The sequence below is a fragment of the Ursus maritimus genome, unplaced genomic scaffold (assembly GCF_017311325.1).
Source record: "Ursus maritimus isolate PB19 unplaced genomic scaffold, ASM1731132v1 scaffold_27, whole genome shotgun sequence".
Lineage (NCBI taxonomy): Eukaryota > Metazoa > Chordata > Mammalia > Carnivora > Ursidae > Ursus > Ursus maritimus.
This window is the reverse complement of record NW_024425230.1, coordinates 17,445,564-17,468,942: the sequence shown is the minus strand read 5'-3', so window position 1 is coordinate 17,468,942 and position 23,379 is coordinate 17,445,564. Positions and strand designations below refer to the sequence as shown.

Here is a 23,379-nt window from a genome sequence, read left to right as displayed (position 1 = left end):
ACCGCGAGCAGCTTCGTGACGTTGGGCACACAGTACAGTGGTGGGAGCTCATCGCCCAGCATCCAGCCGGGGACATCCAGGTGGTGGTTGTGCCTCAGGCTGCGGGAGGTGGGTGAGTTAGCACAGAGAGTGCCCAGAACAGTGCCTACGATGTAGCAAGTACTCGATAACCGCAATTCAGTACGTAGTACTGTTCCTGCCCTTAATCCCGGAGCTCGTGTTCTCACGTCCAGATGACAGAAATCGTGGTGCGTATGGTGGGGCTGTACTGGCACTCGTGGGCGAGTGAAGCCGTGGGCCTGGTTTTGGCCAATGAGATGGGAGCACAAGTGCTGTGTGTCTTCCAGGCCAAGCACTGGGTTGTCGGTGCTGCACGTTCCAGAGCGCTCTCCCTTTTCCCATTGGCAGTGACTGATGACATGGTGCTGCTCTGTCGTCGGGGTCCCTGGGGCTGACGGTGATGACAAGAACACTCCCACACTCCCCTCGCCGCTGCCACCGAACCATGATGCATGTAGTATGAGCCAGAGAGAGACCGCCGTCCTCTGAAGCCCCTGATATTTGGGGATGTTGATGCAGCGTAACCTAGCCCATCCTGATTAAAGCAGACGGTCCCGATCGATCACGTCGGGCTTGCTAATGGGGATCGCACCTTCTGTGTGAGATGCCCAACACAGCAGAGGCCCACGGTAGCCATACATTTGGTCTGGCTCCCCTCCTGGCCAGAATTCCCTGCCACGGCTTTGCAACAAGTGTGGCTTCATCTCCCAGCAGGGTTGCACAACCTTGACCCCTTACCTCCTGTCCTCTGCTTCCTCTGGGAAGGCAGAGCCTGTTGCCCTGGGGAAGCCAGCACAGCGCCACCCCTGAGCCCTTCCCCAGTAATTATAGCGCCCCAGCTTCCCGGCCGCAGAGGCTGCAGCAGCCTGCAACTTGGCTATCAATCATGGAAGCCAAAGAGGCTGGCCTTCCTCAATTGTGCGTCACTTTTGGGGGCATTAAGGGAAAGGGCTGGAACACGTGGAGAAGGCACTGAAGCCTTTGCCCACCCCTCTGGGTCTCCCTGGACCTCCCTTCCCCTTCCAGGCTTGGGCTGCAGGTGGACAGTGGGCCATGTGTAGGGAAGCCTTAGGACTCACTGCCCACCAGGGGACACACTGTAGGGGGGAGCCGGGCACATCTGAGAGGGTACAGTGCACTGGTGATCATGACCTCAGAGCCACTGGCAAGAGAACCGGATTGTCCCACAGTGTGGTCTGCCAGAGATCTCGAGGTGGCTGGGATTCTGCCCTGTGGGGAGATGAGTTCAGAGGCATGCTGGCCTGCTGTCTCCCTTCCACGGGGAGCCAGCTGATGCAGGGTCATGCTGGTACCGCCTAAAGAGGGACCTCGTTTGTAACCCAGCGCTGTATGAAGCAACACCCTCCCCCCTTCCCCGAGCCATGCTCTGTTATAAACCACCCTTGTAGCTAAGCCATTCCCCTGCAGGAGGGATGGGGTGAGGCTGTGGGCTGGGGTGGGGCAAGGTTGCATCCAGCCGAGTAACCACATTGAGCGGAAGATGTGTGTTACACAATTCTCGTGACTTTACTGCAGGTTTGAGATCTTTCAAAACAGAGATGGAAAACAAAATCAAAATAGAGACACAGCAAAAAAATAGAAATAGTTCTAATCTTTTGCGTTTTAAATTAAAAACGGTACATACAATTTTTTGAATGTATATAAAGTTTTAGTTTTTTAAAGAAAGGACTGTTGAAAGGCAGAGGCATTTAGGGAAAGGACCCTTTGTCTGATGACGCACTTGTATCTAGAATGATCTGTGCCTCTGATCCAGTTACTGTGGTCATAGTGATTTTGCTTTCAATTAGCAATTAGATTTGTGTGCTTTGTAAGGGGGCTTAGTTTGCTTTCCACTTGAAAAGGTAGACCGGATACCCCTGCACCCTGCAGGCTCCCTGAGGGGCTTGGATCCCCAGATGTGGGGGTGGGGCAGGGCAGGCACTTGAGCTGCCTTGTCACGTGGCCACCCCGAGATTCCCCGCCTGGGAAGCGTGTTGCATCACACAGCTCAGCGCATATGTGGTGTTAATAGCATTTAACTCCTTCATTTTTACAGTTCCAGGAGACACCCAGGTCCAGCCGGCCTCTCACCTTTGGTGTTTTTTCTCATCACAGAAATATTACATAATCATTAAAAATCAAACAACTTATAAATGAATAGAATAGACAGTGAAAATTGCGTCAGTCAAAGCAGAGGACAGGGGCACCCGGCTGGCTCTGTAGGTGGAGCATTCGGCTCTTGATCTCCGGGTCGTGAGTTCAAGTCCCATGTTGGGTGTAGAGCTTACTTAAAAAAAAAAAAAGCAAGAAAAACAAAGTGGGGGTAGGGATGGAGTAAGGCTCAGGGGTGTCTGTTCTGTTCTTTGCTCGGGGACAGGGGTCATGGGGGCAACAATACTAAACAGCCCATGGAGGGAGCATGACCAGGCCACTCGAAATGCCCATCATTTATTGTCCCATTTGTTTCTCAGTTGTTTTTCTTGTCACTCTGTGGTTGAAAAAAACAGACCCAGCGAGACGAATTAACTTTCCCAACGGCACACAGTAATGGCTGCCTGGTCTTCAGCAGCCCTGTTCTAACCAGTGGCCTTGAGGACCTGTGATCTCTCCTCCGCTTTGTCACAGTTGTCCACATAGCTGGGGCAGAACACCACCGAGGAGCGTCTGCAGAGTACTTGCCGCCTCTCCCCACTCCTGGCCCTCCCCCATCCTGCTCGCACGTTAGCCTTTGTGTGATGAGTGTGTTGCGCGGCCCAAGAGCTGAGACGTCGCCATCTTGGTTTTTTGGCCTTCAGCATCGCCTGCAGCAGGTGCTCAGTCAGGATTTGTCTCGGGTTTTGTTTTTTTTTTTAAACATTTTATTTATTTATTTGACAGAGAGAGAGACAGCCAGCGAGAGAGGGAACACAAGCAGGGGGAGTGGGAGGAGAAGAAGCAGGCTCATAGCGGAGGAGCCTGATGTGGGGCTCAATCCCATAACGCCGGGATCACGCCCTGAGCCGAAGGCAGACGCTTAACCGCTGTGCCACCCAGGCGCCCCTGTCTCGGGTTTTGAGGTTGGGTGATGTACGACCTTTGCAGTCACCAGGGTCCTGTGTCTGGTACCCCAGTGTGGACTTGCTGACCGGGGCCCACCTGCTGCAGCTGGGCTGTGCAAGGTGAATTCCTCGCTCACAGGTCTGGCACCTGGGCTCAGATGCCTGGATGGATGGGGAACAGCCGGCCACTCTCTCTCCCACATGGCGGGCTGGCGCCTCATCACGGTGTGGTGGGCTCACGTCATCTGGCTTCCCCTCGAGTGAGCACCGCAAGAGACGGGGTGGAAGCCTCCGGTCTCTGAAGGTCTGGGCCCAGCAGTGGGCCCAGGGTCTCTCTGGCTCCATTTGGTCAGTCACAGTGCAGCCACAGAACCCGCTCAGACACAACGGGAGGGGACGTGGACCCCACCTGTCAGTGGGAGCTATGTCACAGTTCGTGGGCATCTTTGGTCCTCCTATAGCCCCACGTGACTGTGCCCCTGGCCTTTCTCTTCCCTGAGTGGGGGCCAGCCTTGTTTCTGCCTAGCCTTTGTGTTTGCAGTTCCTAGAACTAGGAACCTAGAACCTTCCTTACCCTGTTGTCACACCCTGGCCCCAGCTCATCGTTGAAGCTTCAGCTCACATGTCCCCTCTTCACAGGGGCCTAAGTGACCCCACCGTCTTGTCACCGTGGCCCACTGCTGCTTTATTTTCCTCACTCACTGACCTGTCTCCTCACTGCTGTTCTGTCCCCCCCGCCCACGGGATCCCAGAGTGCAGCCCCTGGGGGCAGCACCCTGTGCCTGTCCATCACCTCCTCCCACACCCGGTACGCGGCACGTGGGAATTGCTCAGGGAGCTTATGGTTGATGAGTGAGTTGGAGCCACATGACTTGCAACCCACCATCTGGGCCCTGGGTTTTCCCGCTCCCTCCGGCCTCCAGTGAAGATCAGAGCTTACATCCTCATTTTGAGGAGCCGGACTCCTGGCTGGTGGAGGGAGGCGGGGAGGGGTTAGTGCTATGGCCAAATGCAGTCAGGCCCTCTGGACAGTGGCACCGACAGCAGGGTTTTTTTTGTTTTGTTTTGTTTTTAAAGATTTATTTATGTATTTTAAAGAGAGAGCATGGCGGGTGGGGCAGAGGGAGAGAGAATCTCCAGCAGACACAGAGTCCGACAGAGAGCTCCATCTCACGACCCTGAGATCATGACCTGAGCCAAAATAGTCGGATACTTAACCAACTGAGCCACCTGGGTGCGCCCCGCCCCCGACAGCAGCTTTGATCATCCGTGGTGCAGTTTTTCTCTGAGAAAGGAGACCTTTAGCTTTCCAGGGCTGGGATCTTCAGAGTGCATGGCGAGTTTCTTCTGGAGGTCTTACCCCCTTGGTGACTGCGTTTCCTGTGCGTGTAGTTGCCTTTCCAAGGGCGCTGGGAGAAGTGAGCTGGGCACATTGTCGTCGGTGCACTTTTACCGCCTGTGTGCAGGAGCGGAGGTTGTCGGAGGTGAATCAATACCTCTCGGGAGGATGACAGATCGCCAGTCGGGAGCGTGGCTCTTACTTCATGTGCCTTCAATCCATCAAGGCCCGGGAAGACGCTTAAGTAATCAGAATAGTTCTGCGATACACACAGCATGAGAGCGTCTGATGTATCTTGGCCCCCAAGGCAGGGAGCCGGGGAGACGGCCCTTGAACACACACTCTCGAACACCTGCCCCTCCTGCCACTGGACCGGGAGCCTGTGTCCCGCACTCTGTGTATCCCCGACCCTGCGTAGCGCTGTGCGTGTAACTGCTGGTGTGAACACGGAAAACCATTCCCTAAAATCTGTGCTCGGTGTCTGGGGTGGCCTCCCTGCAGGTAGAAAGGGCAGAGGGACCCACACGGTGAAGACCCCTGAGCAAGGAGCCCAGCCCCTGGTCACCGATCCAGGGAACTGATTGATGTTCAGTGAGCACTTGTCCTGATGGGAACTCTAGGTGGCCAGTGGCAGAAACCCCTGTCAGACAGAAAGGAAGGGGAGAGGCAGCCCGGCTTCAAGCTCCGCAGGGACAAGGGGCCCCACTGTGCCTGGTCTGTGCAGCTCCTGTCTTGGGCAGCGTGGCCACCATCCAGTCTGGCCCCTGTCTCGCTTCAGTCCTGTCTGCACCTGCTTTGTTCCCTGCAGTTCCAGTAAACGCCACAGACTAGAGTCTCCTTGACCCATCGCGGTGGCTAGGAGGACAGCACACCGATCGGCCAGGCTGGGGGCACGTTCAGGCAGCCCCAGGGCTCAAGGATGGGCTGCTTTGGCCATCCAGGCCGGAATGTCCAGCCTCGGGTCCTGCATCCGAACCATCTGGAGCAGAGGAGGGTGGTTCTGACAGCAGTCAGGGCGTCCGTGCTGACGGGAGGCAGGGAGTGTGGCCCGCACATGTCCACTGTTGCGGCCCCCCTGATAGCCTTCACCATCCTGGCCTCCATCTTCTCTGCGTTTGCAAAGCGGCTGAATGAACTCTCTAGAAGACGTCAAGTGGAGTGAGTTTCATGCATGGTACGCGTCTCCAGTTTTCGTCATAAGCAAAGGCAGGGACCAGAGGCTTCATTCGGTCAAATCGAATGGCTGCTCTGTGCCAGGTCCCACTGCATGTCGGGGTCACATCGGTTAGCTCCACACATGGTCCCCACCTTCAGCAGGTTGGGGAGACGGGACAAACACATAATGTTATGTAGCAGTGGGTGCTGTGGGGAGGGCAGAAGTGAGTGAGAGGTGGAAAGGGGGTGATCTCCACAAGGTGGTAAGGTCGCTTTCTGAGGAGGTGACAGAACGAGCCATGCAGAACAAAAGTGAAAGAAAAGGGAGCCTTCCAGCCAGAGGAGCCAGTGTGTGAAAAGGTCCAGAGGCCCGGTAAGCGGTCCAGTGTGGCCTGAGGGGGTAAGCAGGATGGGAGTTGGCAGGATGTGAGGCCTGAAGGCAGCCAGTGAGGAAGGGTCAGCTCATGTGGGGCCTGGCGGCCACGGTGACAACTTGAGATGATTTCACCGAGGGTGCTGGGACACCTGGTGACGGGGAGGACGGGATCCAGGTGATACTTCTGGATCCGTCTGGTGTCTGGAGGGAGCACAGATCATGGAGGGCAGAAGCAGAACCGGGTGGGGGGTTTCCACTAGTCCAGGGGAGGGACGGAGGCGGAGAGAAGGGTCAGGCTCTGGACATTTAGGAGGCACAGCCACAGGTCTTGCTGAGGGCTGGTTGCTGCTGCTGGGGAGGGACGCGGGGGCCTGGAGATCGGCCCGAGGAAGGCGCCTGTTGGTGCCCTTGCCCGTTCTCCTGGGTTGGGGACAGCGGGTTTGGAGGAAGTGCGGCGCACTCTCCTGGGCAGGTTATGGTGGAGGTGACTGGCTTCCAGATGTTCTGTGGTTGAGGTGAGGAGCCTGCCATGGGGCGTGTAGCACCCGGCGCCCCCAGCTCCGAGGCCTGTCCTCCTGTGCCGGCCAGCCCCGACCTGTGGGCCCGGCCGGAGACCTGCAGCTCTTGTGATTCCCTTCCTGTGTCTGGGCCTCAGCGTCCTCGTCTATAAACTGGGGTAATGAGACCCTCCACCTCCTGGAGTCATGATGCTTCTGGGAGGTGATCACCTCGCCTCAGGGGCCGGGGCAAGTCCATGCATGCCTGATGGCTGCTGTCACCGGAAGATTGGCTCAGAACAGGCATTGCCCAAAAGGAGGTGGGACAGTCTGGGGAAACAGCCAGGCAGGTGCCTCTGCCCTCGGCATGGAGGTGCCCAGACAGGCAGCTCTCTGGGGGTGGGAACCTGCTTGGGTGTGTGCGCCCACAGCTCTTCGCCTGTGCGGGAGATTTGCGTCAATAGGCAGGCATCTTTGTGCTGAGCAAGACATCAGTCAGTTCGGAGCCCTGGGCTGCTCACTCAGCATTGGCCTTGGAGAGGTCACCACTTGACCTCATTCTCAGGGCAGACGCGCCTGCTCTGCTGGGGTTTGCCCTGCTTTTTGACGCTCTCTCATTCTTTAAGTCTGCTTTGTCCCGCCCTTAGCCCCCTCCGTAGGGAGTCTCCACCCCGTTCCCTGAATTGGAGACCTTGGAGCCATCCCCCCCAGCTCGGTGCATGGGTCAAAGGCCATATAGGTCCTCTGGAGCCCAGGCACAGCGGGGCCGGGGAGGATGGAGTCATTTGATGAATGGCCACATTTGGGGAAGTGTCTGTGAGCAAGATTTGGGGAAACGTGTTGCAATGTCTGGAATTCGGATCTGGGGCGAGTATGGAGCTGCCAGTAAAGCCTCTTTGGGCTTCGCCACTGGAGCTTCTCGATCTCTGGGCCTCCCGGTCCCAGGGCCAGGCTCAGAGGTCATGTTCTGTAACTAACTGCCAGCCATTGAGGAACTCTGAGGTCCCAGCAGGACAGGGACTTTGTTTCATGGAAGAGAAAATGGGGGGTTGGGGGAGAGGTGCCCCAGGGTGGTGGTTGAGTGGGGACCACCTGGTCCAGCCTGGACCTGGGCCCAACTCTCTTACCCTCATGCCGGCTGCCCCTCCCACCCCCGTGGGCTAACCTCATAACCCTGGTGGCCTGCAGTGGCAGGTGTGCACAGAGTGTCCCTAGCGGGTCACCTGCCTGGAGCTTGGGGGCCAGGAGAGCAGGGCCAGACGCAGCCCCTGTGCCTTTCCTGCCCGGGCCCGGGATCAGGGGCCTTGCCCAGGCAGCTCAGATCACGTCAGTTTGTGGTTTCTCTGGTTCTTTGCCAAGGGAGGAGTGAGGGAGAGAGACAGCAAAACACTTGGACTCGAATTTACAATCTCACTGAAGCATGAAATCTCTTCCTTCCTTTAGCAGATTATTACTTAAGCAGAAAACTGACTTGGAGTGGGGGTTGGGGGAGTTATCCTCTTTTGAAAATTAAAAAGGTAAAGGAAGAGGTTTGGGTTTTTTTGAGGGGGGCTCGTTACCAGCAGGAAGAATGTAGCAGGCTCTGGGGAGTCAGGATGCTCAGCAGAGCAGACCTCTGAGTCCCGAGTCCTGGCCTGGCAGAGAAGGGCACGGGGGTAGGCAGGTGAGGCGCTCGCTGTGGCCCGAGATCCTGGAGTCGCCTGTAGGGACTAAGGAGGCTCCTTTGATTGCGGGTTTTCCCATTGCTTTAGCTGAGCAAATCTGGACTGCTGTAGTGGTCCACATGTCTTACTGTCACCGGGAGTTCCTTGTGGATCTCTTGTTCGGGACCTCAGCACGGAGCAGGTGTCTTGCGGGTGAGCGCTCACTGGCCAGCCAGCTTTGCCTCCAGACCCTTGCTCATCCCCGCTGGGTCAGGAGGCCTCGGATGACCCTGGATTTGGAGAACATGTCTACACTGAGCCCTTGGGCTATAGTGGCAGCTCCTGGGCATTTTCCGAGGGCAGGGGAGGTGAGGAGCTTGGGCCAGTGCTGCTTGGAGCCCAGCGCAGGACAGGTCCCACCGGGAGCCTGGGGGAGGGCGTAAGGCTCTGCTTGGGGTCTGTGGCTCCTTGGGCTCATTGCGTGTCCAGCCTGCCACAGAAAACCCTGAAAGGATTCGTCTCCTTGGGCCCATGGGGAGTAGAAACTGGGCTTGGATCTGGACAGCCCACGTGGGAATCCTGGCTCCAGCACTTTGGGGCAGCCACTTTGCTTCTCTGGGCCTTGGCTTCGCCAGCTGTTGAATCCGGCCAGTGTCTCCAGAGGACAGCCTGAGAATGGGATGTGGCCCAGAGCACATGCTGCATAGCCCTGCTCTGACCTGAAGTCTGCCTGGTGGCCTGAGGCCACCATATACGTGTTCCCTTGACCATGGGAGGCAGCCGCGGCTCAGACTCACCTCAAGGTGGCTCATTTCCAGGCCAAAGACGTTTGGTTCCAAAGCTGGTCTGAAATCAAAAGAATCAGTTTTGGCAGGGCAGCTACTAACCCCCCCACAGTCCCTAGACACGTGGCGGGGGTGGGGGCGTTGGGGGGCAGAGCTGAGAGAGGAGGGGCGGGGCTGAAGGGTGAGCTGCCGTGGGACTACCCACGCCAGGAGACAGGGCCCGGCCCCTCTCACCTGTGGCCTTGTCCCGGCAGGTCGGCTCAGCATGTCGGTCAGTGTCCACGAGACCAGGAAGTCGCGGAGCAGCACGGGCTCCATGAACATCACCCTCTTCCACAAAGCCTCCCACCCCGACTGCGTGCTGGCCCACCTCAACACGCTGCGCAAGCACCGCATGTTCACGGACGTCACGCTCTGGGCCGGCGACCGCGCCTTCCCCTGCCACCGCGCCGTGCTGGCCGCGTCCAGCCGCTACTTCGAGGCAATGTTCAGCCACGGCCTGCGGGAGAGCCGGGACGACACGGTCAACTTCCAGGACAACCTGCACCCCGAGGTGCTGGAGCTGCTGCTGGACTTCGCCTACTCGTCCCGCATCGTCATCAACGAGGAGAACGCCGAGTCGCTGCTGGAGGCCGGCGACATGCTGCAGTTCCACGACGTGCGGGACGCCGCCGCCGAGTTCCTGGAGAAGAATCTCTTCCCCTCCAACTGCCTGGGCATGATGCTGCTGTCGGACGCGCACCAGTGCCGCCGGCTGTACGAGTTCTCCTGGCGCATGTGCCTGGTGCACTTCGAGACCGTGCGGCAGAGCGAGGACTTCAACAGCCTGTCCAAGGACACCCTGCTGGACCTCATCTCCAGCGACGAGCTGGAGACGGAGGACGAGCGTGTGGTCTTCGAGGCCATCCTCCAGTGGGTGAAGCACGACCTGGAGCAGAGGAAGGCCCACCTGCCCGAGCTCCTCCGGAGCGTGCGGCTGGCCCTGCTGCCGGCGGACTGCCTGAAGGAGGCCGTCTCCTGCGAGGCCCTCCTCATGGCCGACGAGCGCACCAGGCTCATCATAGACGAGGCGCTCCGTTGCAAGACCAAGATCCTGCAGAACGACGGGGTGGTCACCAGCCCCTGCGCCCGGCCGCGCAAGGCGGGCCACACGCTGCTGATCCTGGGGGGCCAGACCTTCATGTGCGACAAGATCTACCAAGTGGACCACAAGGCCAAGGAGATCATCCCCAAGGCGGACCTGCCCAGCCCCCGGAAGGAGTTCAGCGCCTCGGCGATCGGCTGCAAGGTCTACGTGACCGGGGGCCGGGGCTCTGAGAACGGGGTCTCCAAGGACGTGTGGGTGTATGACACCGTCCACGAGGAGTGGTCCAAGGCGGCGCCCATGCTGATCGCCCGCTTCGGTCACGGCTCCGCTGAGCTGGAGAACTGCCTCTATGTGGTCGGGGGACACACGTCCCTGGCGGGCGTCTTCCCCGCCTCCCCTTCTGTCTCCCTGAAGCAGGTGGAGAAGTACGACCCCGGGGCTAACAAGTGGACAATGGTGGCCCCGCTGAGGGACGGCGTCAGCAATGCCGCAGTGGTGAGCGCCAAGCTGAAGCTCTTTGTTTTCGGAGGGACCAGCATCCACCGAGACATGGTGTCTAAAGTCCAGTGCTACGACCCCGCGGAGAACCGGTGGACCATCAAGGCTGAGTGCCCCCAGCCTTGGCGGTACACAGCAGCCGCCGTGCTGGGCAGCCAGATCTTCATCATGGGAGGTGACACGGAGTTCACGGCCGCCTCGGCCTACCGCTTCGACTGTGAGACCAACCAGTGGACGCGGATCGGGGACATGACCGCCAAACGCATGTCCTGCCACGCCCTGGCCTCGGGCAACAAGCTCTATGTGGTGGGGGGCTACTTCGGGACACAGAGGTGTAAGACCCTGGACTGCTATGACCCCACTTCGGACACGTGGAACTGCATCACCACCGTGCCCTACTCGCTCATTCCCACTGCCTTTGTCAGCACCTGGAAGCACCTGCCCTCGTGAGGAGCGCCTGCAGAGCCCAGCCAGGTGAGTCCCCAGCAGCCCGGGCCCGTTCCCACTCTGGTCACGGTCACTGTGTCCTCTAGGGAGGCCTGGAGGGGGCAGCCGGGGGCTGGGTGCTCTCGGAGCCTTTTCCAAGCTGAAGCTAAAGCCTAGCTCTGCCCCTTACTTGCAGTTGACCTTGAGCAAAGCAGGTAAGCCTCCGCTAACGGGGAACAAGCACCTGACCGGTGCGGTGCGTCCCAGACGCACATCAGCGTCCCTGGGGTCCTCTGACAGCACTACGTGGAGGTTAGGCCAGCCGGCCGAGTCTAAGAGCAGTCTGCCCACGAGAGCACCCTCACGTCGGACGCAGCCGAGCTGTTGGGGCTTCCCCAGACCGCTCTCAGATGCGAGCATTCTCTGGAAGGCCTCACAGAGGGCCGTGCGGGCCGTTACGGTCGCAGTCATGATCTATTACAGGAAGGAATACAGGTTAAGATCAGCTGAGTACAGGAGACAGAGCCCTCTGCGTGTGCACTCCGGACAGCATTCTTGTGCCTCCGTCAGTGAGTGACGGACGCACGGAATATTGTCCGCCGGGGACGCTCACACGCGCTCTGGTGTCCAGAGTTTTTCCCGGGGCTCCACCACGTAGGCTCAGTGGATTGCCCGCGGGTTCCTCTCCCACTCCAGGTCAGCTGGTACAGCCTGACCCAGAGCCCCTCCCCTAAGTCACACGGATGTGCCCACCCCCACCCTAAACAAGGACAGTCTGTTGGGTAGGACTGATCATCTCCCAGAAGCCAAGGGCAGAGGCCAAACTTCTTTTACGACCCGAGTGCTAAGGCCACCCCCCAGACCAGGTGAGTGCCCTGTGCATCCGGCTTGCGAATGGGGCCCCAGGGTCCCATGAGAAACAGGGACAATGGATGGGAGCGCTCAAGGGGCAGGGGTCGTGCTGGAGCTGTGGGGCAGGCACCCTGTGGAGGCAGCGGGATGCCGCTCCCGTCCCGCAAGGTGGCGAGCAGGCCTTCCTCAGAGCGGGCGTCCTGGTGAGCCGGGCAGGGACTGCGGTGCAGGACTGCCCACATAACCGCTCCTGCTCTTTGTTCTTGGGGCCGTTTTGGTGTGCGGTGCTTACCCAGAGGGGGAAGGGGACGGTGGATATAGGAAGCTAAGGGACACCGGCAGGTGCTCTTTGGGGTGATGGAGGGATAGGGAGACATGGGAGGGATTTGCCCAAGGCCTGAGGGCAGGTGCAGTCAGGTGGAGGGAAAGACCGGCTTATCCAGACAGGCCTCTTCGGAAGGTGCGGTGGGGTCTCTCCTGCAGCCTTTCTGGGGGCAGGAACAGCACCAGAGCTGCGATTGGATTAGGGTGTCCTGAGCCAGCCCGGCAGGGAGCTCAGGAGGAGGGGCTGGAGAGGGGTAGGGGTTTCGTCGGCACCAGGGAAGGGTTTGTGTTCTGGTCCCACCCTCCTTGGTCAGGCCGTGGGGAAGCCGGGCTGTGTGTCCCAACCCTTAGCCCTCCTCCTAGGCCCCTCACCCCTGGGACAGGGACAGTAGATCCTCAGCCCTTAGGACTGAGTTCTGGAGATCCCGGGGGCGGTGGCGGAGGGTGGGAGGCAGGGAGGCATGGGCCCCAGGGGCTCTGAGAAGCTGGGGCATAGAGCTAGAGATTCCAGGCTCTGTCTCCTGCACAAGAGGCCGTGCAGGGCTAGCCTTCCTACCCCGGAGGGCTGGTGACCAATCACAGCTCGGAGAAACTGGCCCCCTTCAGTTCAGTTCACAGACACCCCCTCAGGAGCCAGCCTGGGCTGAAAACCTGATTTCCTCCCTGACGTGTTGGCTGCTGGGACTGCCCCTCCAGGCAAGCACGTGCTCGGGCCAGGAGATCAGGTCGGGGAGGCGCCGGCCCGTGAGGCCAGCCAGGCCACGTTCCCTGCTACATCCGGGGTGTTTGGGCTGCTAAAGGCCAATCTAGATAGGAGGGAGCTTGTTCCCTTGTGAGGTTGTCCTGTTTTGTTTTAATCTTTTCTCTCCCTCTTTGGGAGAAAAATCTGAGTAGCCTAAGTTGTTGGTCCCCTAGGACGCGAGCTTTAAGAGACTAGGGCATCTCCTCACGGCCTCCCTGTTCCTGCACTCGGGGTGGTCACCTGTGGGGCCTGAGGGCTCCTCCTGCTGGTGCTTGCTCCTCCCCATGACCCTGGACAGCAGTTCAACCCCACATGGGAGGGGTGGGGGCAGGCCAGTGGACCCCATGAGCCCTGTATTTTTCCAGGAATTTCCCCCCATTCCAGGGATGGAGAGGAGAAGCACTCATCACTCTGGTTCTGGCTCTCACTGCTTGACCCTGGTTACATAACTCCCCTAAGCTCAGTGTTGCCATACCGAATACAGGAGTGAAAACTGTATTACCCCTAGTGCTTGCATAGGTCAAGTGAGGGGGTGGGTTCAGAGTCCATTTTTATACTAGTTGGTGACGTGGAAGGATGGTGGCGGTAATGGCTTCAGGATGCTTTGGGCGGTGGGGGCCTCTCCACATCCCTGGGCCAGCCCCTCCTTCTAGAAGGGTCCATCGCCCACAGTTAGGAGGCACATGGGGTATGTCCATCTGAGTGCTGCCAGGGCCTTGTCCCTCCAGCCTGGCCCCGTCCATGGCGGGGGTGCTGTTGTCAGCCCCATTTCCGGGGGGACTAAGCAGGTGCAAAGAGGCTAGTTGCACAAGATGGAGCCAGTCCCGCATCCCACTGGAAAGCCATGTCTGGGCCCTGCCGTCCCAGAGCTATGCCTGCACGTGAGTGTGTAAGCGTCCCCAGGCCACAGGTTTCCCGAGCTCCTGTGCCAGCACCGTCCGCAACAGAGACAGAGGGTCCTTTAGCTCTTGCTCTGCATCCCAGCCATTTCCTTCTCGCGGGCTTCGCAGCCAAGCAGCCCCCTCCCTGCCGTCCTTCTGCCTGAGAAACCGCCGCTCCCGTGGCTCCGTCCCACAGGTCGACCCAGGGTTGTTCCCACGCTCTGCACAGCCCTGCTTCCCTCCGGCTTTGCCTGCCCGGGACGGCTTGGAGTTCTCCAGATGTCTTCAAAGGCCGGCGTGTAAACGGGGCTCTCTGGGGACAGGCCCGTGACATAGCACCGGGCAGGAAGCTGGTGCCCCCGGGTGTGCCCAGCCCTCCCTTTTCTCCCCAGGAAATGGGGCTGCGGCGGCGGGCAGGTAGTCCTCCTGTGTGGCTGCTTGGGCCGCCACCACAGTGCTGCAGGGGGCTGGAGGAGTGGCCCTGAGTCGGGGGTGGCAGGTGGGAGGGGTGGGAGGGGGGCTGGGACAGCAGCAGTGTGGGGGGCAGGGGGTGGAGCCATGGCACCCGAACGAGGCGCAAGAGGAGCCCAGGCCGAGCACCCTTCGCGAGGATGGAAGGCAGGAAGAACGGAGGTGTGCATGCCGGCTGCCTCCCCTTCCACCTGCCATGGCCACCCACGGTGGACTGTGGTGGCACTTTCCACAGAGGCTGACTGCCAGCTGGGAATCCCCCGGCCCCGTGCCGGGGCCAGAGAATGGGATCCGTATCCCCAGGTTCACCTCCCTGTGCCTGCTGTCCCAGGCCCTCCCGCAGGCAGCAGGGTGGGGCCCGGCTCAGGGACCTTCCTGCCTCTGTGCCTGGAGCGCCCCTCCGTCCCCTGGCCCCTTGGTCCAACCTGGGAGACTCCGACTTCAGGAGCCAGCCAGCCGAGGTCTTCTGCACTCTGCACCCCCCAGCGTTACCCCAGCTGACGTCCCCATGATCATCCCCCAGCACTTCGTTTCCCCGCCTCGGCCCCCAGCCTTGAGCTCTTGGTGGGTCCCTGCGTCTACAGCGAGTACTAGTTGTGATCTCATTGACCCCCCAGAATGAGTTGCCCTCGGTGCCGCTGTCGCAAAGGTGGCCGCTGAAGTGGGTAGGTCGTTGGCATCACATGAACAGCTAGGAGGGGTTGGAGCGGGGTTGGAGCCCCAGACACACCCCACGCCTGCGGGCGTCTGGAGCCAGCGCTGGGTCTCCTCCCGTCTGCACCCTGGCACCGAGCACGGGTCCGGCACGGGCGGCCACCCAGCGGTAGGGCTGATCACTGTGTTGGAAGCTTCACGCCAGCAGGAGCTCCAGAACCAGCCCCTGAGCCTCAGTGTCGCAGCCAGACCCACATATCTGGGGGACAGCAGCCAGCGGCAGCTGGGAGGCCCCTGGAGCTGGGTCTGTGGGTTACCCTGGGTTACCCGCGAAGTGTAGACTAGCCATGAATGTTCTTTTCTCTTTTTCTCTCCCACGAGTCCCCCTGCCCCCATCAAGCCCTTTAAAGACACAGAGCTCTCGTCTCTCTCCCCCTGACCCCCACCCAGAATGCCAGGCAAGCGTCCAGGCCACCAGGAGCTCATCTCTCCACAGTCATTGTTGGGACCCAGCCACTTGGGGTGGAGGGGTGGAGGGGCCTCCAATCCCGGCTCTGGGAAAGGCTGAGCCGGTTGTTCCCCCGCAGGGCCCTGCAAGGGGCTCAGTCACTGCCACAGGAGGGGCGACTCAGCACATTCTCTCCTGCCTTAAAAGAAATTGCCACCGAGAGGAAATCCCAGAGCACAGACCCACACGGATGGGCCCGGTGTCATGAGAAAGGTGACCGGGGCGGGAGTTCAGTCCCCTTGAACACCCAGGTCTGTCCATCCGTCCGTGCACCCACAGTCTCGTGCTCAGTGAGGTTCACTGGGGTTGGCTGCATGCCAGGCCTGGGATCGGGTGCCGGCCACCTTCCCTTGCTGCGGTCCTGCGGGGCAGACCGCTCACCCACAACCCATAGGACCAGGAGAGCAGGAAGGGGTTGCCAGGGCCAGCTGCCCGTGGGCAGTGTGGGGTGACCACAGACCCCACACCACTCTGCAAGGAGGAGGGGTGTCCCATCTCACAGATGAGGAGCCTAGGCCTCAGAGAAGCACCTGCCCAAAACTGGGGTGGCCCAAACCAGGAAAGCCATGGGCTGAGCCTGAGGGCGGCTGTGTGAGCTGGGAGGGAGTTCCGTGGGCTCCCCAGTTCCTCTGCCATCAGATGCCTTTAGGTGCTCTCTCCTCTTCAGCAACTCGGGACAGCCCAGAGGGACCACTCCCCAGGTCAGGGTCCCACAGCCCCTCACCCCGGGCATGGGTGGCTTTGAGGTTTGGTTTGGGGCAGTGGTGAGGCCTTGTCTCGGGGGGCACCCCTCGTCTGCCTAGTGTGGTGGGAGCAGAGACGGGCCCCAGAGGTTTGGGGTGGCCACTGTAGAGCGTCCCGGGATGTTAGGGGCCTTGTAACCCAGCTTCTCATTGTGAGCGGCCTTCACCAGCACCACTGAGGAAAATATGGCTGCCCTGCCTCGCATCTTGGGGCTGCTGACCCCCTGGGGACTTCCCGCCATGCTCAAGCCAACCTTCCAGAAGCCTTGGCAGGGAGGGAGCAAGGGGCATACCTGATTCGAAGGAAGAAAGTCCCGCAGATTCCAGTGCTGGCTCGAATTTTTAAATGTTACCTGAATACATTCAAACCTACAAGTAGCTCTAAGCCCTTATGTGTGGAGGTCTTGCACGGCGGACACAGACGTGCAGGGCAAATCTAACAAGACGGGAACACCAAGAACGGCATCATCATTCAGTGATGTCCTGCAGAGATGGTCTTGTGTCTTTGCCTCTTGGCAGACACGCCGGTTTCCTGGAGCGCTCCGCCAGTCTGTGCCAAGGGCCCGCTTCTCTGTGCCTCCCCGGGGCCACCGGGAGATGCCTTCCGGCAGCTCAGCGTGCTGGAAGGACAGCCTCCGTGTCCCCTGGCACAAACCTGCCTCCTGGGTTAGGGCCATCGCTGAGCCCACGGCACTTAGGTGCCGGCCCGAGTAAGTGTGCCACCCAGCGCTGAACAGGTGTGTGGATGAGCCAGGAGCCTGGCAACCCCCTGGGCAAACTCCCGTCCCCGTCCCCGCAGGACTCCGGAGAACCACTTCTTACAGCGCTGCTGCCCCCAGCCCCCCGGCCGGGGTTCAGCTCCATGTGGAGACCGAGTGGACAGCGCCCTCCCGGTCCTTTGTCCCCGTGGCTCCAGCCACGAGTGTCACACCCTGACCCTGACACACGTCCACAGCCACATCTCCATGTGGAGTCAGGCAGCGCTATGCTGAGCTGTCACGGTGGGTCAGGCTTTAAAATCGACCACGCTGGCCCCACCGGGTTGTCTCCGTTGCTTCAAGGACATTGTCCACGGAACCTCTCCTGTGCGGTAGACCGCTCCGTCCTCTCTGCGAGGCTGAGATCCACCCCTCATCTTACACAGGACAACAGGAAGCCCAGAGAAGGCTGACGCTGCACGGATGGAGAAGCCAGGCTGGAGTGTGAGCTCGGTGACCACGGGCGTGTGCTCTCCACCACCGTCCGCCCCCAGAGCCCGTCTCAGGGCTCAGTAGCAATCTGTGGGGGACCGCCTGCCTCCGTACTTCTGACCACGTCCACGCCCGCCCTGTCTCCACTGCACCGGCCTCATTTTAGATTTTCAGACGTGCCAGCTTCCCACCTCCGGGCCTTTGCACGTGCCATTCCCCCTGCCTGCACCGCTGTCGCCCCCTCTAGCAAACTCCTGTCCCTCCTCCCAGTCTCAGATTAAATAGTACCACCTTCCCACACCCTCCACGAAAAAAAAAAGTCCTGATCCTTCTACTTTTTTATTTTTCATGTGTAGCACGTCTGTCAGCGTGTGATTACGGTAGGCAGTTACTGGAACAAGCGTCGTGTCTCCCATTGGGGGATGATCCAGGGGACAGTCGCTGTGTCTGTTTGCCCTCTTGTCTTCCCCGCTCCGAGCGCAGCGCCTGCTGGGTTGCGGGGGCTCAGGGCATGTAGCTGGAGTGGCTGATGGGACGGGTGGTTGCCACCTTCCAGGTGAGGTAACCAGGGCTGAACTGCCCGGGGCTGCGCTGCTGGCAATGGAAGAGCCGCATTCTCACGCCCGGGCCTTCTGCTCTCGGGGCCTGGCTTCCAGCCCCTTACGTGTGGCCTCCTGCTTCTCGCTTTGTTCCAGGTCAGGACAGAGCCATGTGGACACGACTCATGCTCTCTCTCCCTCCCTCTCTTTCCTTTGCAGACTCTGCGTGTCTCTCCCCACCCCTGCGGCTGCAGCCCTCACTGTCCCAGAGTGGCCCTGACCCCGTCTGCCGCTGCAGGAAGCTCAGCCCGGCCCCGGAGCAGCCCTTGAGGTGGCCAGAAGCCGGCCCCACCGGCTCGGGGAGCAGCAGTCTCAGGGGCTGTTCTGAGCTTCAGACAAGAGGAGAGAAGGTGTCTCGAGTGCCCTGTGTGTCCGCCCAAGGCCTTTTCCGCTTTGCGGTGGTTTGTAGGGGAGAGGACCTTCCAGAGGTGCATGGACCGACCCCAGGACTCCCTCGGCCTCGGGGAGAAGACACATAAGCTGAGCATTGAGATTGCCTGTTTCAGCAAGTCCTGTTCGGAGGCCGGGAGGCCGGGCAGGGGGGAGCCCCGGGTGGGTTGGGGTGGGGGGTACTGGGCAGAATTCGGGTCACGCAGTGCCAACAGCACAGTCTTGGCCTCACCGCCTCCCTGTTGTGATTGTGACGTCAGCCAACAGAGGGTGTCCCGGGCCTTGGGGAAATGGGGTCAACCAGCACTGAGAGCACAGGTTGCCCAGGAGGAAATCGAGGACACATTGTGTCAGGGGCCGAAACCCATCGGGTGACCTCAGTGGCGCCCACAAGGCTTCATTAGCAAACGACACCAAGACCCCCAGCGTTAAAGAGGAAACTCTTGTGGGTCCCTCCCCAGAGTCAAGCCTGCCGTGCCCCGTCACGGCAGGACTTGGGGGCTGCCCATCTCCTCAGAGCCTGCCTCTCCTCAGAGCCCACCCCAAGAGGTGGCAGTGACCCCATCTCCTGACAGGACCATACTGGCCCTCAGGATATGGCCCTGCCCCCAAGCCTAGGAGCAGATAGGAGCTGGCGACCGCAGGGTTACCACAGGGCACCCATTCTAGATCCCGCCAGGCCTGGCCTCCTCAGCATGGAGGACCGCAGCAAGGCCCGTGACCCCGGGCCCTCCACCAGCACCAGCTGGCCTCTGGCCTCTGGGCCTTCCAGCTGGCCCACTTGCTTCCTGGGCTCCAAAAGCAAGAATGGTCCCCAGGAGAACTGCCAATTCGTGGCTCATTTTGTCCACCTCCCAAGTCAGAGGGTCCCTCATCAGTGTATCCCCAGTATCTGGGGTTCTGGAGGGGTCAGCTCACACCTAGTATTAGGGTTTGCAGCCCAGCCCTTGCCACCCCCTGGGCACTACTGGGGGGGGGGGTTGGGGTCTGGGCCAAACTGGTGGCTTCCCTGGCTGCCTGCCAGCTGCCTGCCATTTGCTCGGTGCTGCTTGACTGGTTTGGGACTGGGGCGCCCAAGCGGGCTGCATGGTTGATGGGGCCGCATCACAAACCAGTTGCTGTCTGTAATTTTGCCCTGACCCCTCGCAGGACCTCGGTGTAGCCGCTGGCCCTGGGGCGTCTCTTGGGGGGGCCCTTGTTGCTGGGTTTGCCCGCTCATGAGCACCAGCCACAGGCCATCGGCTGCCACTCGGGAAAAAGCTGGAAGCAGAGAGTGCATCTCCAGGTCCCCTTGGAGGCCACAGAGCTTCCATAGCAGAGGCTGGCCTCCTTGGCTCTGGGAGCACAGCCTCAGCCACCCAAAGCCCAGGGCTCTGGTCCCCAGAGATGGCTCGGCCGCGGGGGCAGAGGAAGCTGCTCGCCCAGAGGCCTGGGATTCCAGATGCCTGGGGTGGGACAAGCACACTTGTCACACAGCACCACGGGCCTGCAGTGGTGCTTCCCCCAAGAGTTGTGTTCCTTCTGTTTCTAACTTAATAAAAGAGCTGAGAAAAGCCGTGCGTCCCTGGGGGGCTGGGGCCAGTCTTGGGAGGGAAGGCGCGGGCAGGCTTGGATTCCACCCCACCAGCCAGGGCCGGAAGTCTGCCCCCTGGCGCCTGCCCCTCCGGTGAGTTGGGGGGCGGGGAGACCTCCTCCCCAAGGACCCTGGCACCCAGATGAGATGGCTTCCTTTCCTCAGACTGTCCCAGCAGTGAAGCCTTTGAACTGCCCCTTGCCCCTCGTAGAATCCAGGCTGCTTCCCTGGAAAGCCCCAGCAGGGCCAACTCCGAGTTCAATGTGCTGCTCTCTGCGGAGCCCAGCTGACACTCGTGAACGGAGGAAGGCCGGGAAGGGGGTGTAGTCGCCCCCAGCGGCCAGCACTAGCTCCCTGCAGCCTCTGACGCTCCTGTCCATGCTGTCCCGTCACGCCCGCCACAGCCAATGTAACTCCCAATTCGGGAGCGTGGGCTCAGGGCCGGCAGCCCCACGTGGCCCCCGCCGCCCGGGTGCTCTGAACCTCTGCGGTGCACAGGCCCCCAGAACGCACAGTGGCCTGGAACAGTGTGAAGAAGGGGTTCAGATGCTGAAGTAGGGGTGGTACCGCTCCTTTGTCATCACCTCGAAGGAGCATCGTCTGAATGAGTGGGTCGATCTCGAAAGTGTGATACCCTCGCAATCTCCAAGCAGAGACGCTCTCCAGCTCCCTCCACAAACCCCAGTCACAGCCCCTCCCGATGCCCGCTCCTGCCTCGATGCTGGGAGCACAGGCAGGCACCACCTCCCCGCAGGCCTGGACACGGGCCACCAGGCGTGGGGGCGGCGGCCTAGTAAGCTGCAGTAGAAGCAGCAGGGATGGTAAGTAGGGGTGTGTTTGTCTTTACACAGCCTCGGGGTGAGCGTAAGCGCGCCAAGGCGGAGTAGCTCTCCAGGATTGGGCCCCAGCCTCCTACCTTGTTACTCTGGCGGCTTCCGCACGAGGCTTCCATCTCCTGGCCCAACGTGGCCACCCCGTTCCTGCCATCTCATCTGCATTCCAGCCATTGGGAAGGGGAGAGGACATGCCCCCAAACTTGCACATGTAACTTGTTCACACTCCCATGCGAGGCCGGACATGCCAGCCCCAATGCCAGACGATCACGGAATAAAGGGGAGGTGGATATTGAAGGACAAGGAGCAACCCCTGCACTGGCCCGCCTGACCTGGAGTTGAAAGGAGCCTGTCTACACTGGCCTGCTTCCCCTTCTCTGGAGCTGGTCGAGTGGGGCATTACAAAGCCGCAGGCCTCTTCAGGAGCCTGGCCCTGTGTGTGTGGCAGCACCGGTGAGGCCCTGCTGTGTGGCCGCCGACCAGCGCTCTGCCCCACTGCCCCCTGCAGGCCACGCGCAGTGACCCTGGGAGGGGGGCATGCTCGTCCTCTTCCCTCTGGTGAGGAAACAGGCCTAGAGGTTAGAGCCCCCCCCACCCCCCGGGCAAGGGCTCACGCTGGAGGCAGGAGGCCGCAGTGGCCAGGAGCTGGGGGCGGGTCGGAGCGCCCCTGCGTGTGCGTCTGATGCAACGGCGGCAGGGTTAACGAGGACGTGAGGGCCGGTTCTGAGGAGTCCCCGGACAGCCTTGTCGCGAGAACGGCCGCCATAGTTGCAGGGCTGGAGGTGGGCAGTGCACCCAGTCACGGGCCAGCTCACCCCATTCCACGTTCCTTGGACGGCCCCCAAGAGGCCAGACCGTGCCTGGGATGGGGCTTTGGGAAGCGAGCCCCAGCAGCGGTGGGTAAGATATCCCTGGGCGCCTTGTCCCAAGGTGGCCCACTGACCTCTCGCAGGTTGTAGCTCCCGACGGTCGGGCCACGTAGAGCCTACAGCACCCATGAGGCTACCTGGGGGCCTGCATTTCCAAGGCCGGAAGGTGGGCCGATCATCCCTCCTTCCTGCGCCTCAGCCAGGTCTGCCTTTGTCCAAAGGCCCTTCCCCGGTGCAGGAGCTGGTGAGGGGCCAGCCCAGACCATCCACCCCAATGGCCTATGGCCACCATCCCTGCTCAGCACCCAAGGCTACAAATCCTGGTGGGCAGAGAAGGAGCGTTGTAAGCAGCAAGTAATTGTCTTTTTAACCAGGGGGCTCAGAAAGAGCCTTTGGTGGTTCTGGGTCATCAGTCCGCGGGCCTTCTGTGCAGCAAGAAACAAACTGCATCGTCCCAGCCCAGTGGCTCCACCAGCCTCTCCCCTACAGGAGGGGGAGCATACTTCTGGAACACACAGGTGGCCTTGGAGGTGGCCGGCCTCCCCGTGCTTCCCTGCCCCTCCGGCAGCGGGGCCAGAACAGGCCCCACCTGAGCTCCCGACCTCGGAGCTCATAGCACCTGCCAGCGTGGGGCCCGCCCGGAGGCAGGTGTGGCCGGGGTCCTTTTCCAGCAGGGTCGCACAGCTGTCCTAGATTCTCCATCACTTCGTGGCCGCTTTGGGCTTGGGCAGACGTTCTTAACCTGGGATTCAGGATCAAATTCAGGGGTCTGTGTCCTTGAATGGGAAAGAATTACACCCTTATTTTCAAGGACCTGTAACTGACAGTGTTTTCTTCACCTGGGAATGTAGGCAGCCACCCCGCTGGTATCATCAGCGTCTGTGATTTTGCCTCTGGATGTTCTCATGACGGTACAGTTGTCACTGTCTTAAAATATCACAAACTCATTTCTGTGTGACAGATTACAGTCATTTTCAGACTGGCCACCAGATCATGTTACTGATAGGGAAGCGTGGATGTTGCAAGACCTATTATAAATTTGGTTTCTAAAATATCTGATGGGTGTCCAGGAACGGTGTCCCCAACTCCTATGTTGAAGTCCTGACCAACCCCCGTGCCTCAGAATGTGGCCTTCTGGGAAACAGGCGCTTTGCAGAGGTAATCAGTTAAGATGAGGTCCTAGCAGAGCAGGCTGGGCCCCTAACCCAACCCGGCCGGTGTCCTTAGAGGGGAAGTGTGGACACAGACGCACACACACGGGAACGCACGTGGAGACAGGAGCTTCGCTGCAGGGGCCAGGGCTCTATCAGGAGACGGGGAAGAGGCCCAGGACAGACCCGTCCCTGGTGTAACGAGAGCAGTGTCCTGCCCACATCTTGATTCTGGACTGTCTCCAGGGCTGCAGGACAACACGCTTCCATGGTTCCAGCCCGGCGGCGGCTCTGTGGTCAACGGATGCAGCGGGTGTCCTCTGCCAGCCTGCGTGTTGTAGCTTACGTACTGAACACAGGGGAGGGGACATAAAATCAAAACACTCCCCTGGGGAGTCCACAAGCTTCCAGCTGACCCGAGGGGCGGGAGCACTGAAAAGGTTAGAAGCCCTGAGCTAGGGGGAGCGGAGGGGCCGGGGGTCCCGCGGAGACAGGGCACTGCAGCGCTCGCTCTCTGGAGCATCCCTGTGGCTGCAGGCGGCACGGGACCCCCGGCCCAGCACCCGAGCTGAGCACTGCAACCCCGCGCCTTTCCGGGGTCCCGATCCAGGGAGGGGCAGGGCCCACCCAGCCTCCAGGTTGGCGGATATGACGGGGCAGGAGTAGGGCTGGGGGGCTCCCCCAGGGAAGCTCGT

At 60.5% G+C, this 23,379-nt stretch overlaps 1 protein-coding gene across 1 annotated transcript in view; it reads left to right on the top strand.

The window, feature by feature from the left end:
* KLHL25 (kelch like family member 25) overlaps positions 1 to 19,811 on the top strand; it is a 35,078-nt gene extending 15,267 nt beyond the window's left edge. Inside the window, exons 2-3 of the mRNA XM_040642768.1 lie at positions 9,148 to 10,952; positions 18,028 to 19,811. Coding sequence (XP_040498702.1) covers positions 9,159 to 10,928 — 1,770 coding nt within the window. The 5' untranslated portion in view covers positions 9,148 to 9,158 and the 3' untranslated portion in view covers positions 10,929 to 10,952; positions 18,028 to 19,811. The remainder of the gene's footprint in view (positions 1 to 9,147; positions 10,953 to 18,027) is intronic.
* The last annotated feature ends 3,568 nt before the right edge of the window (positions 19,812 to 23,379 follow it).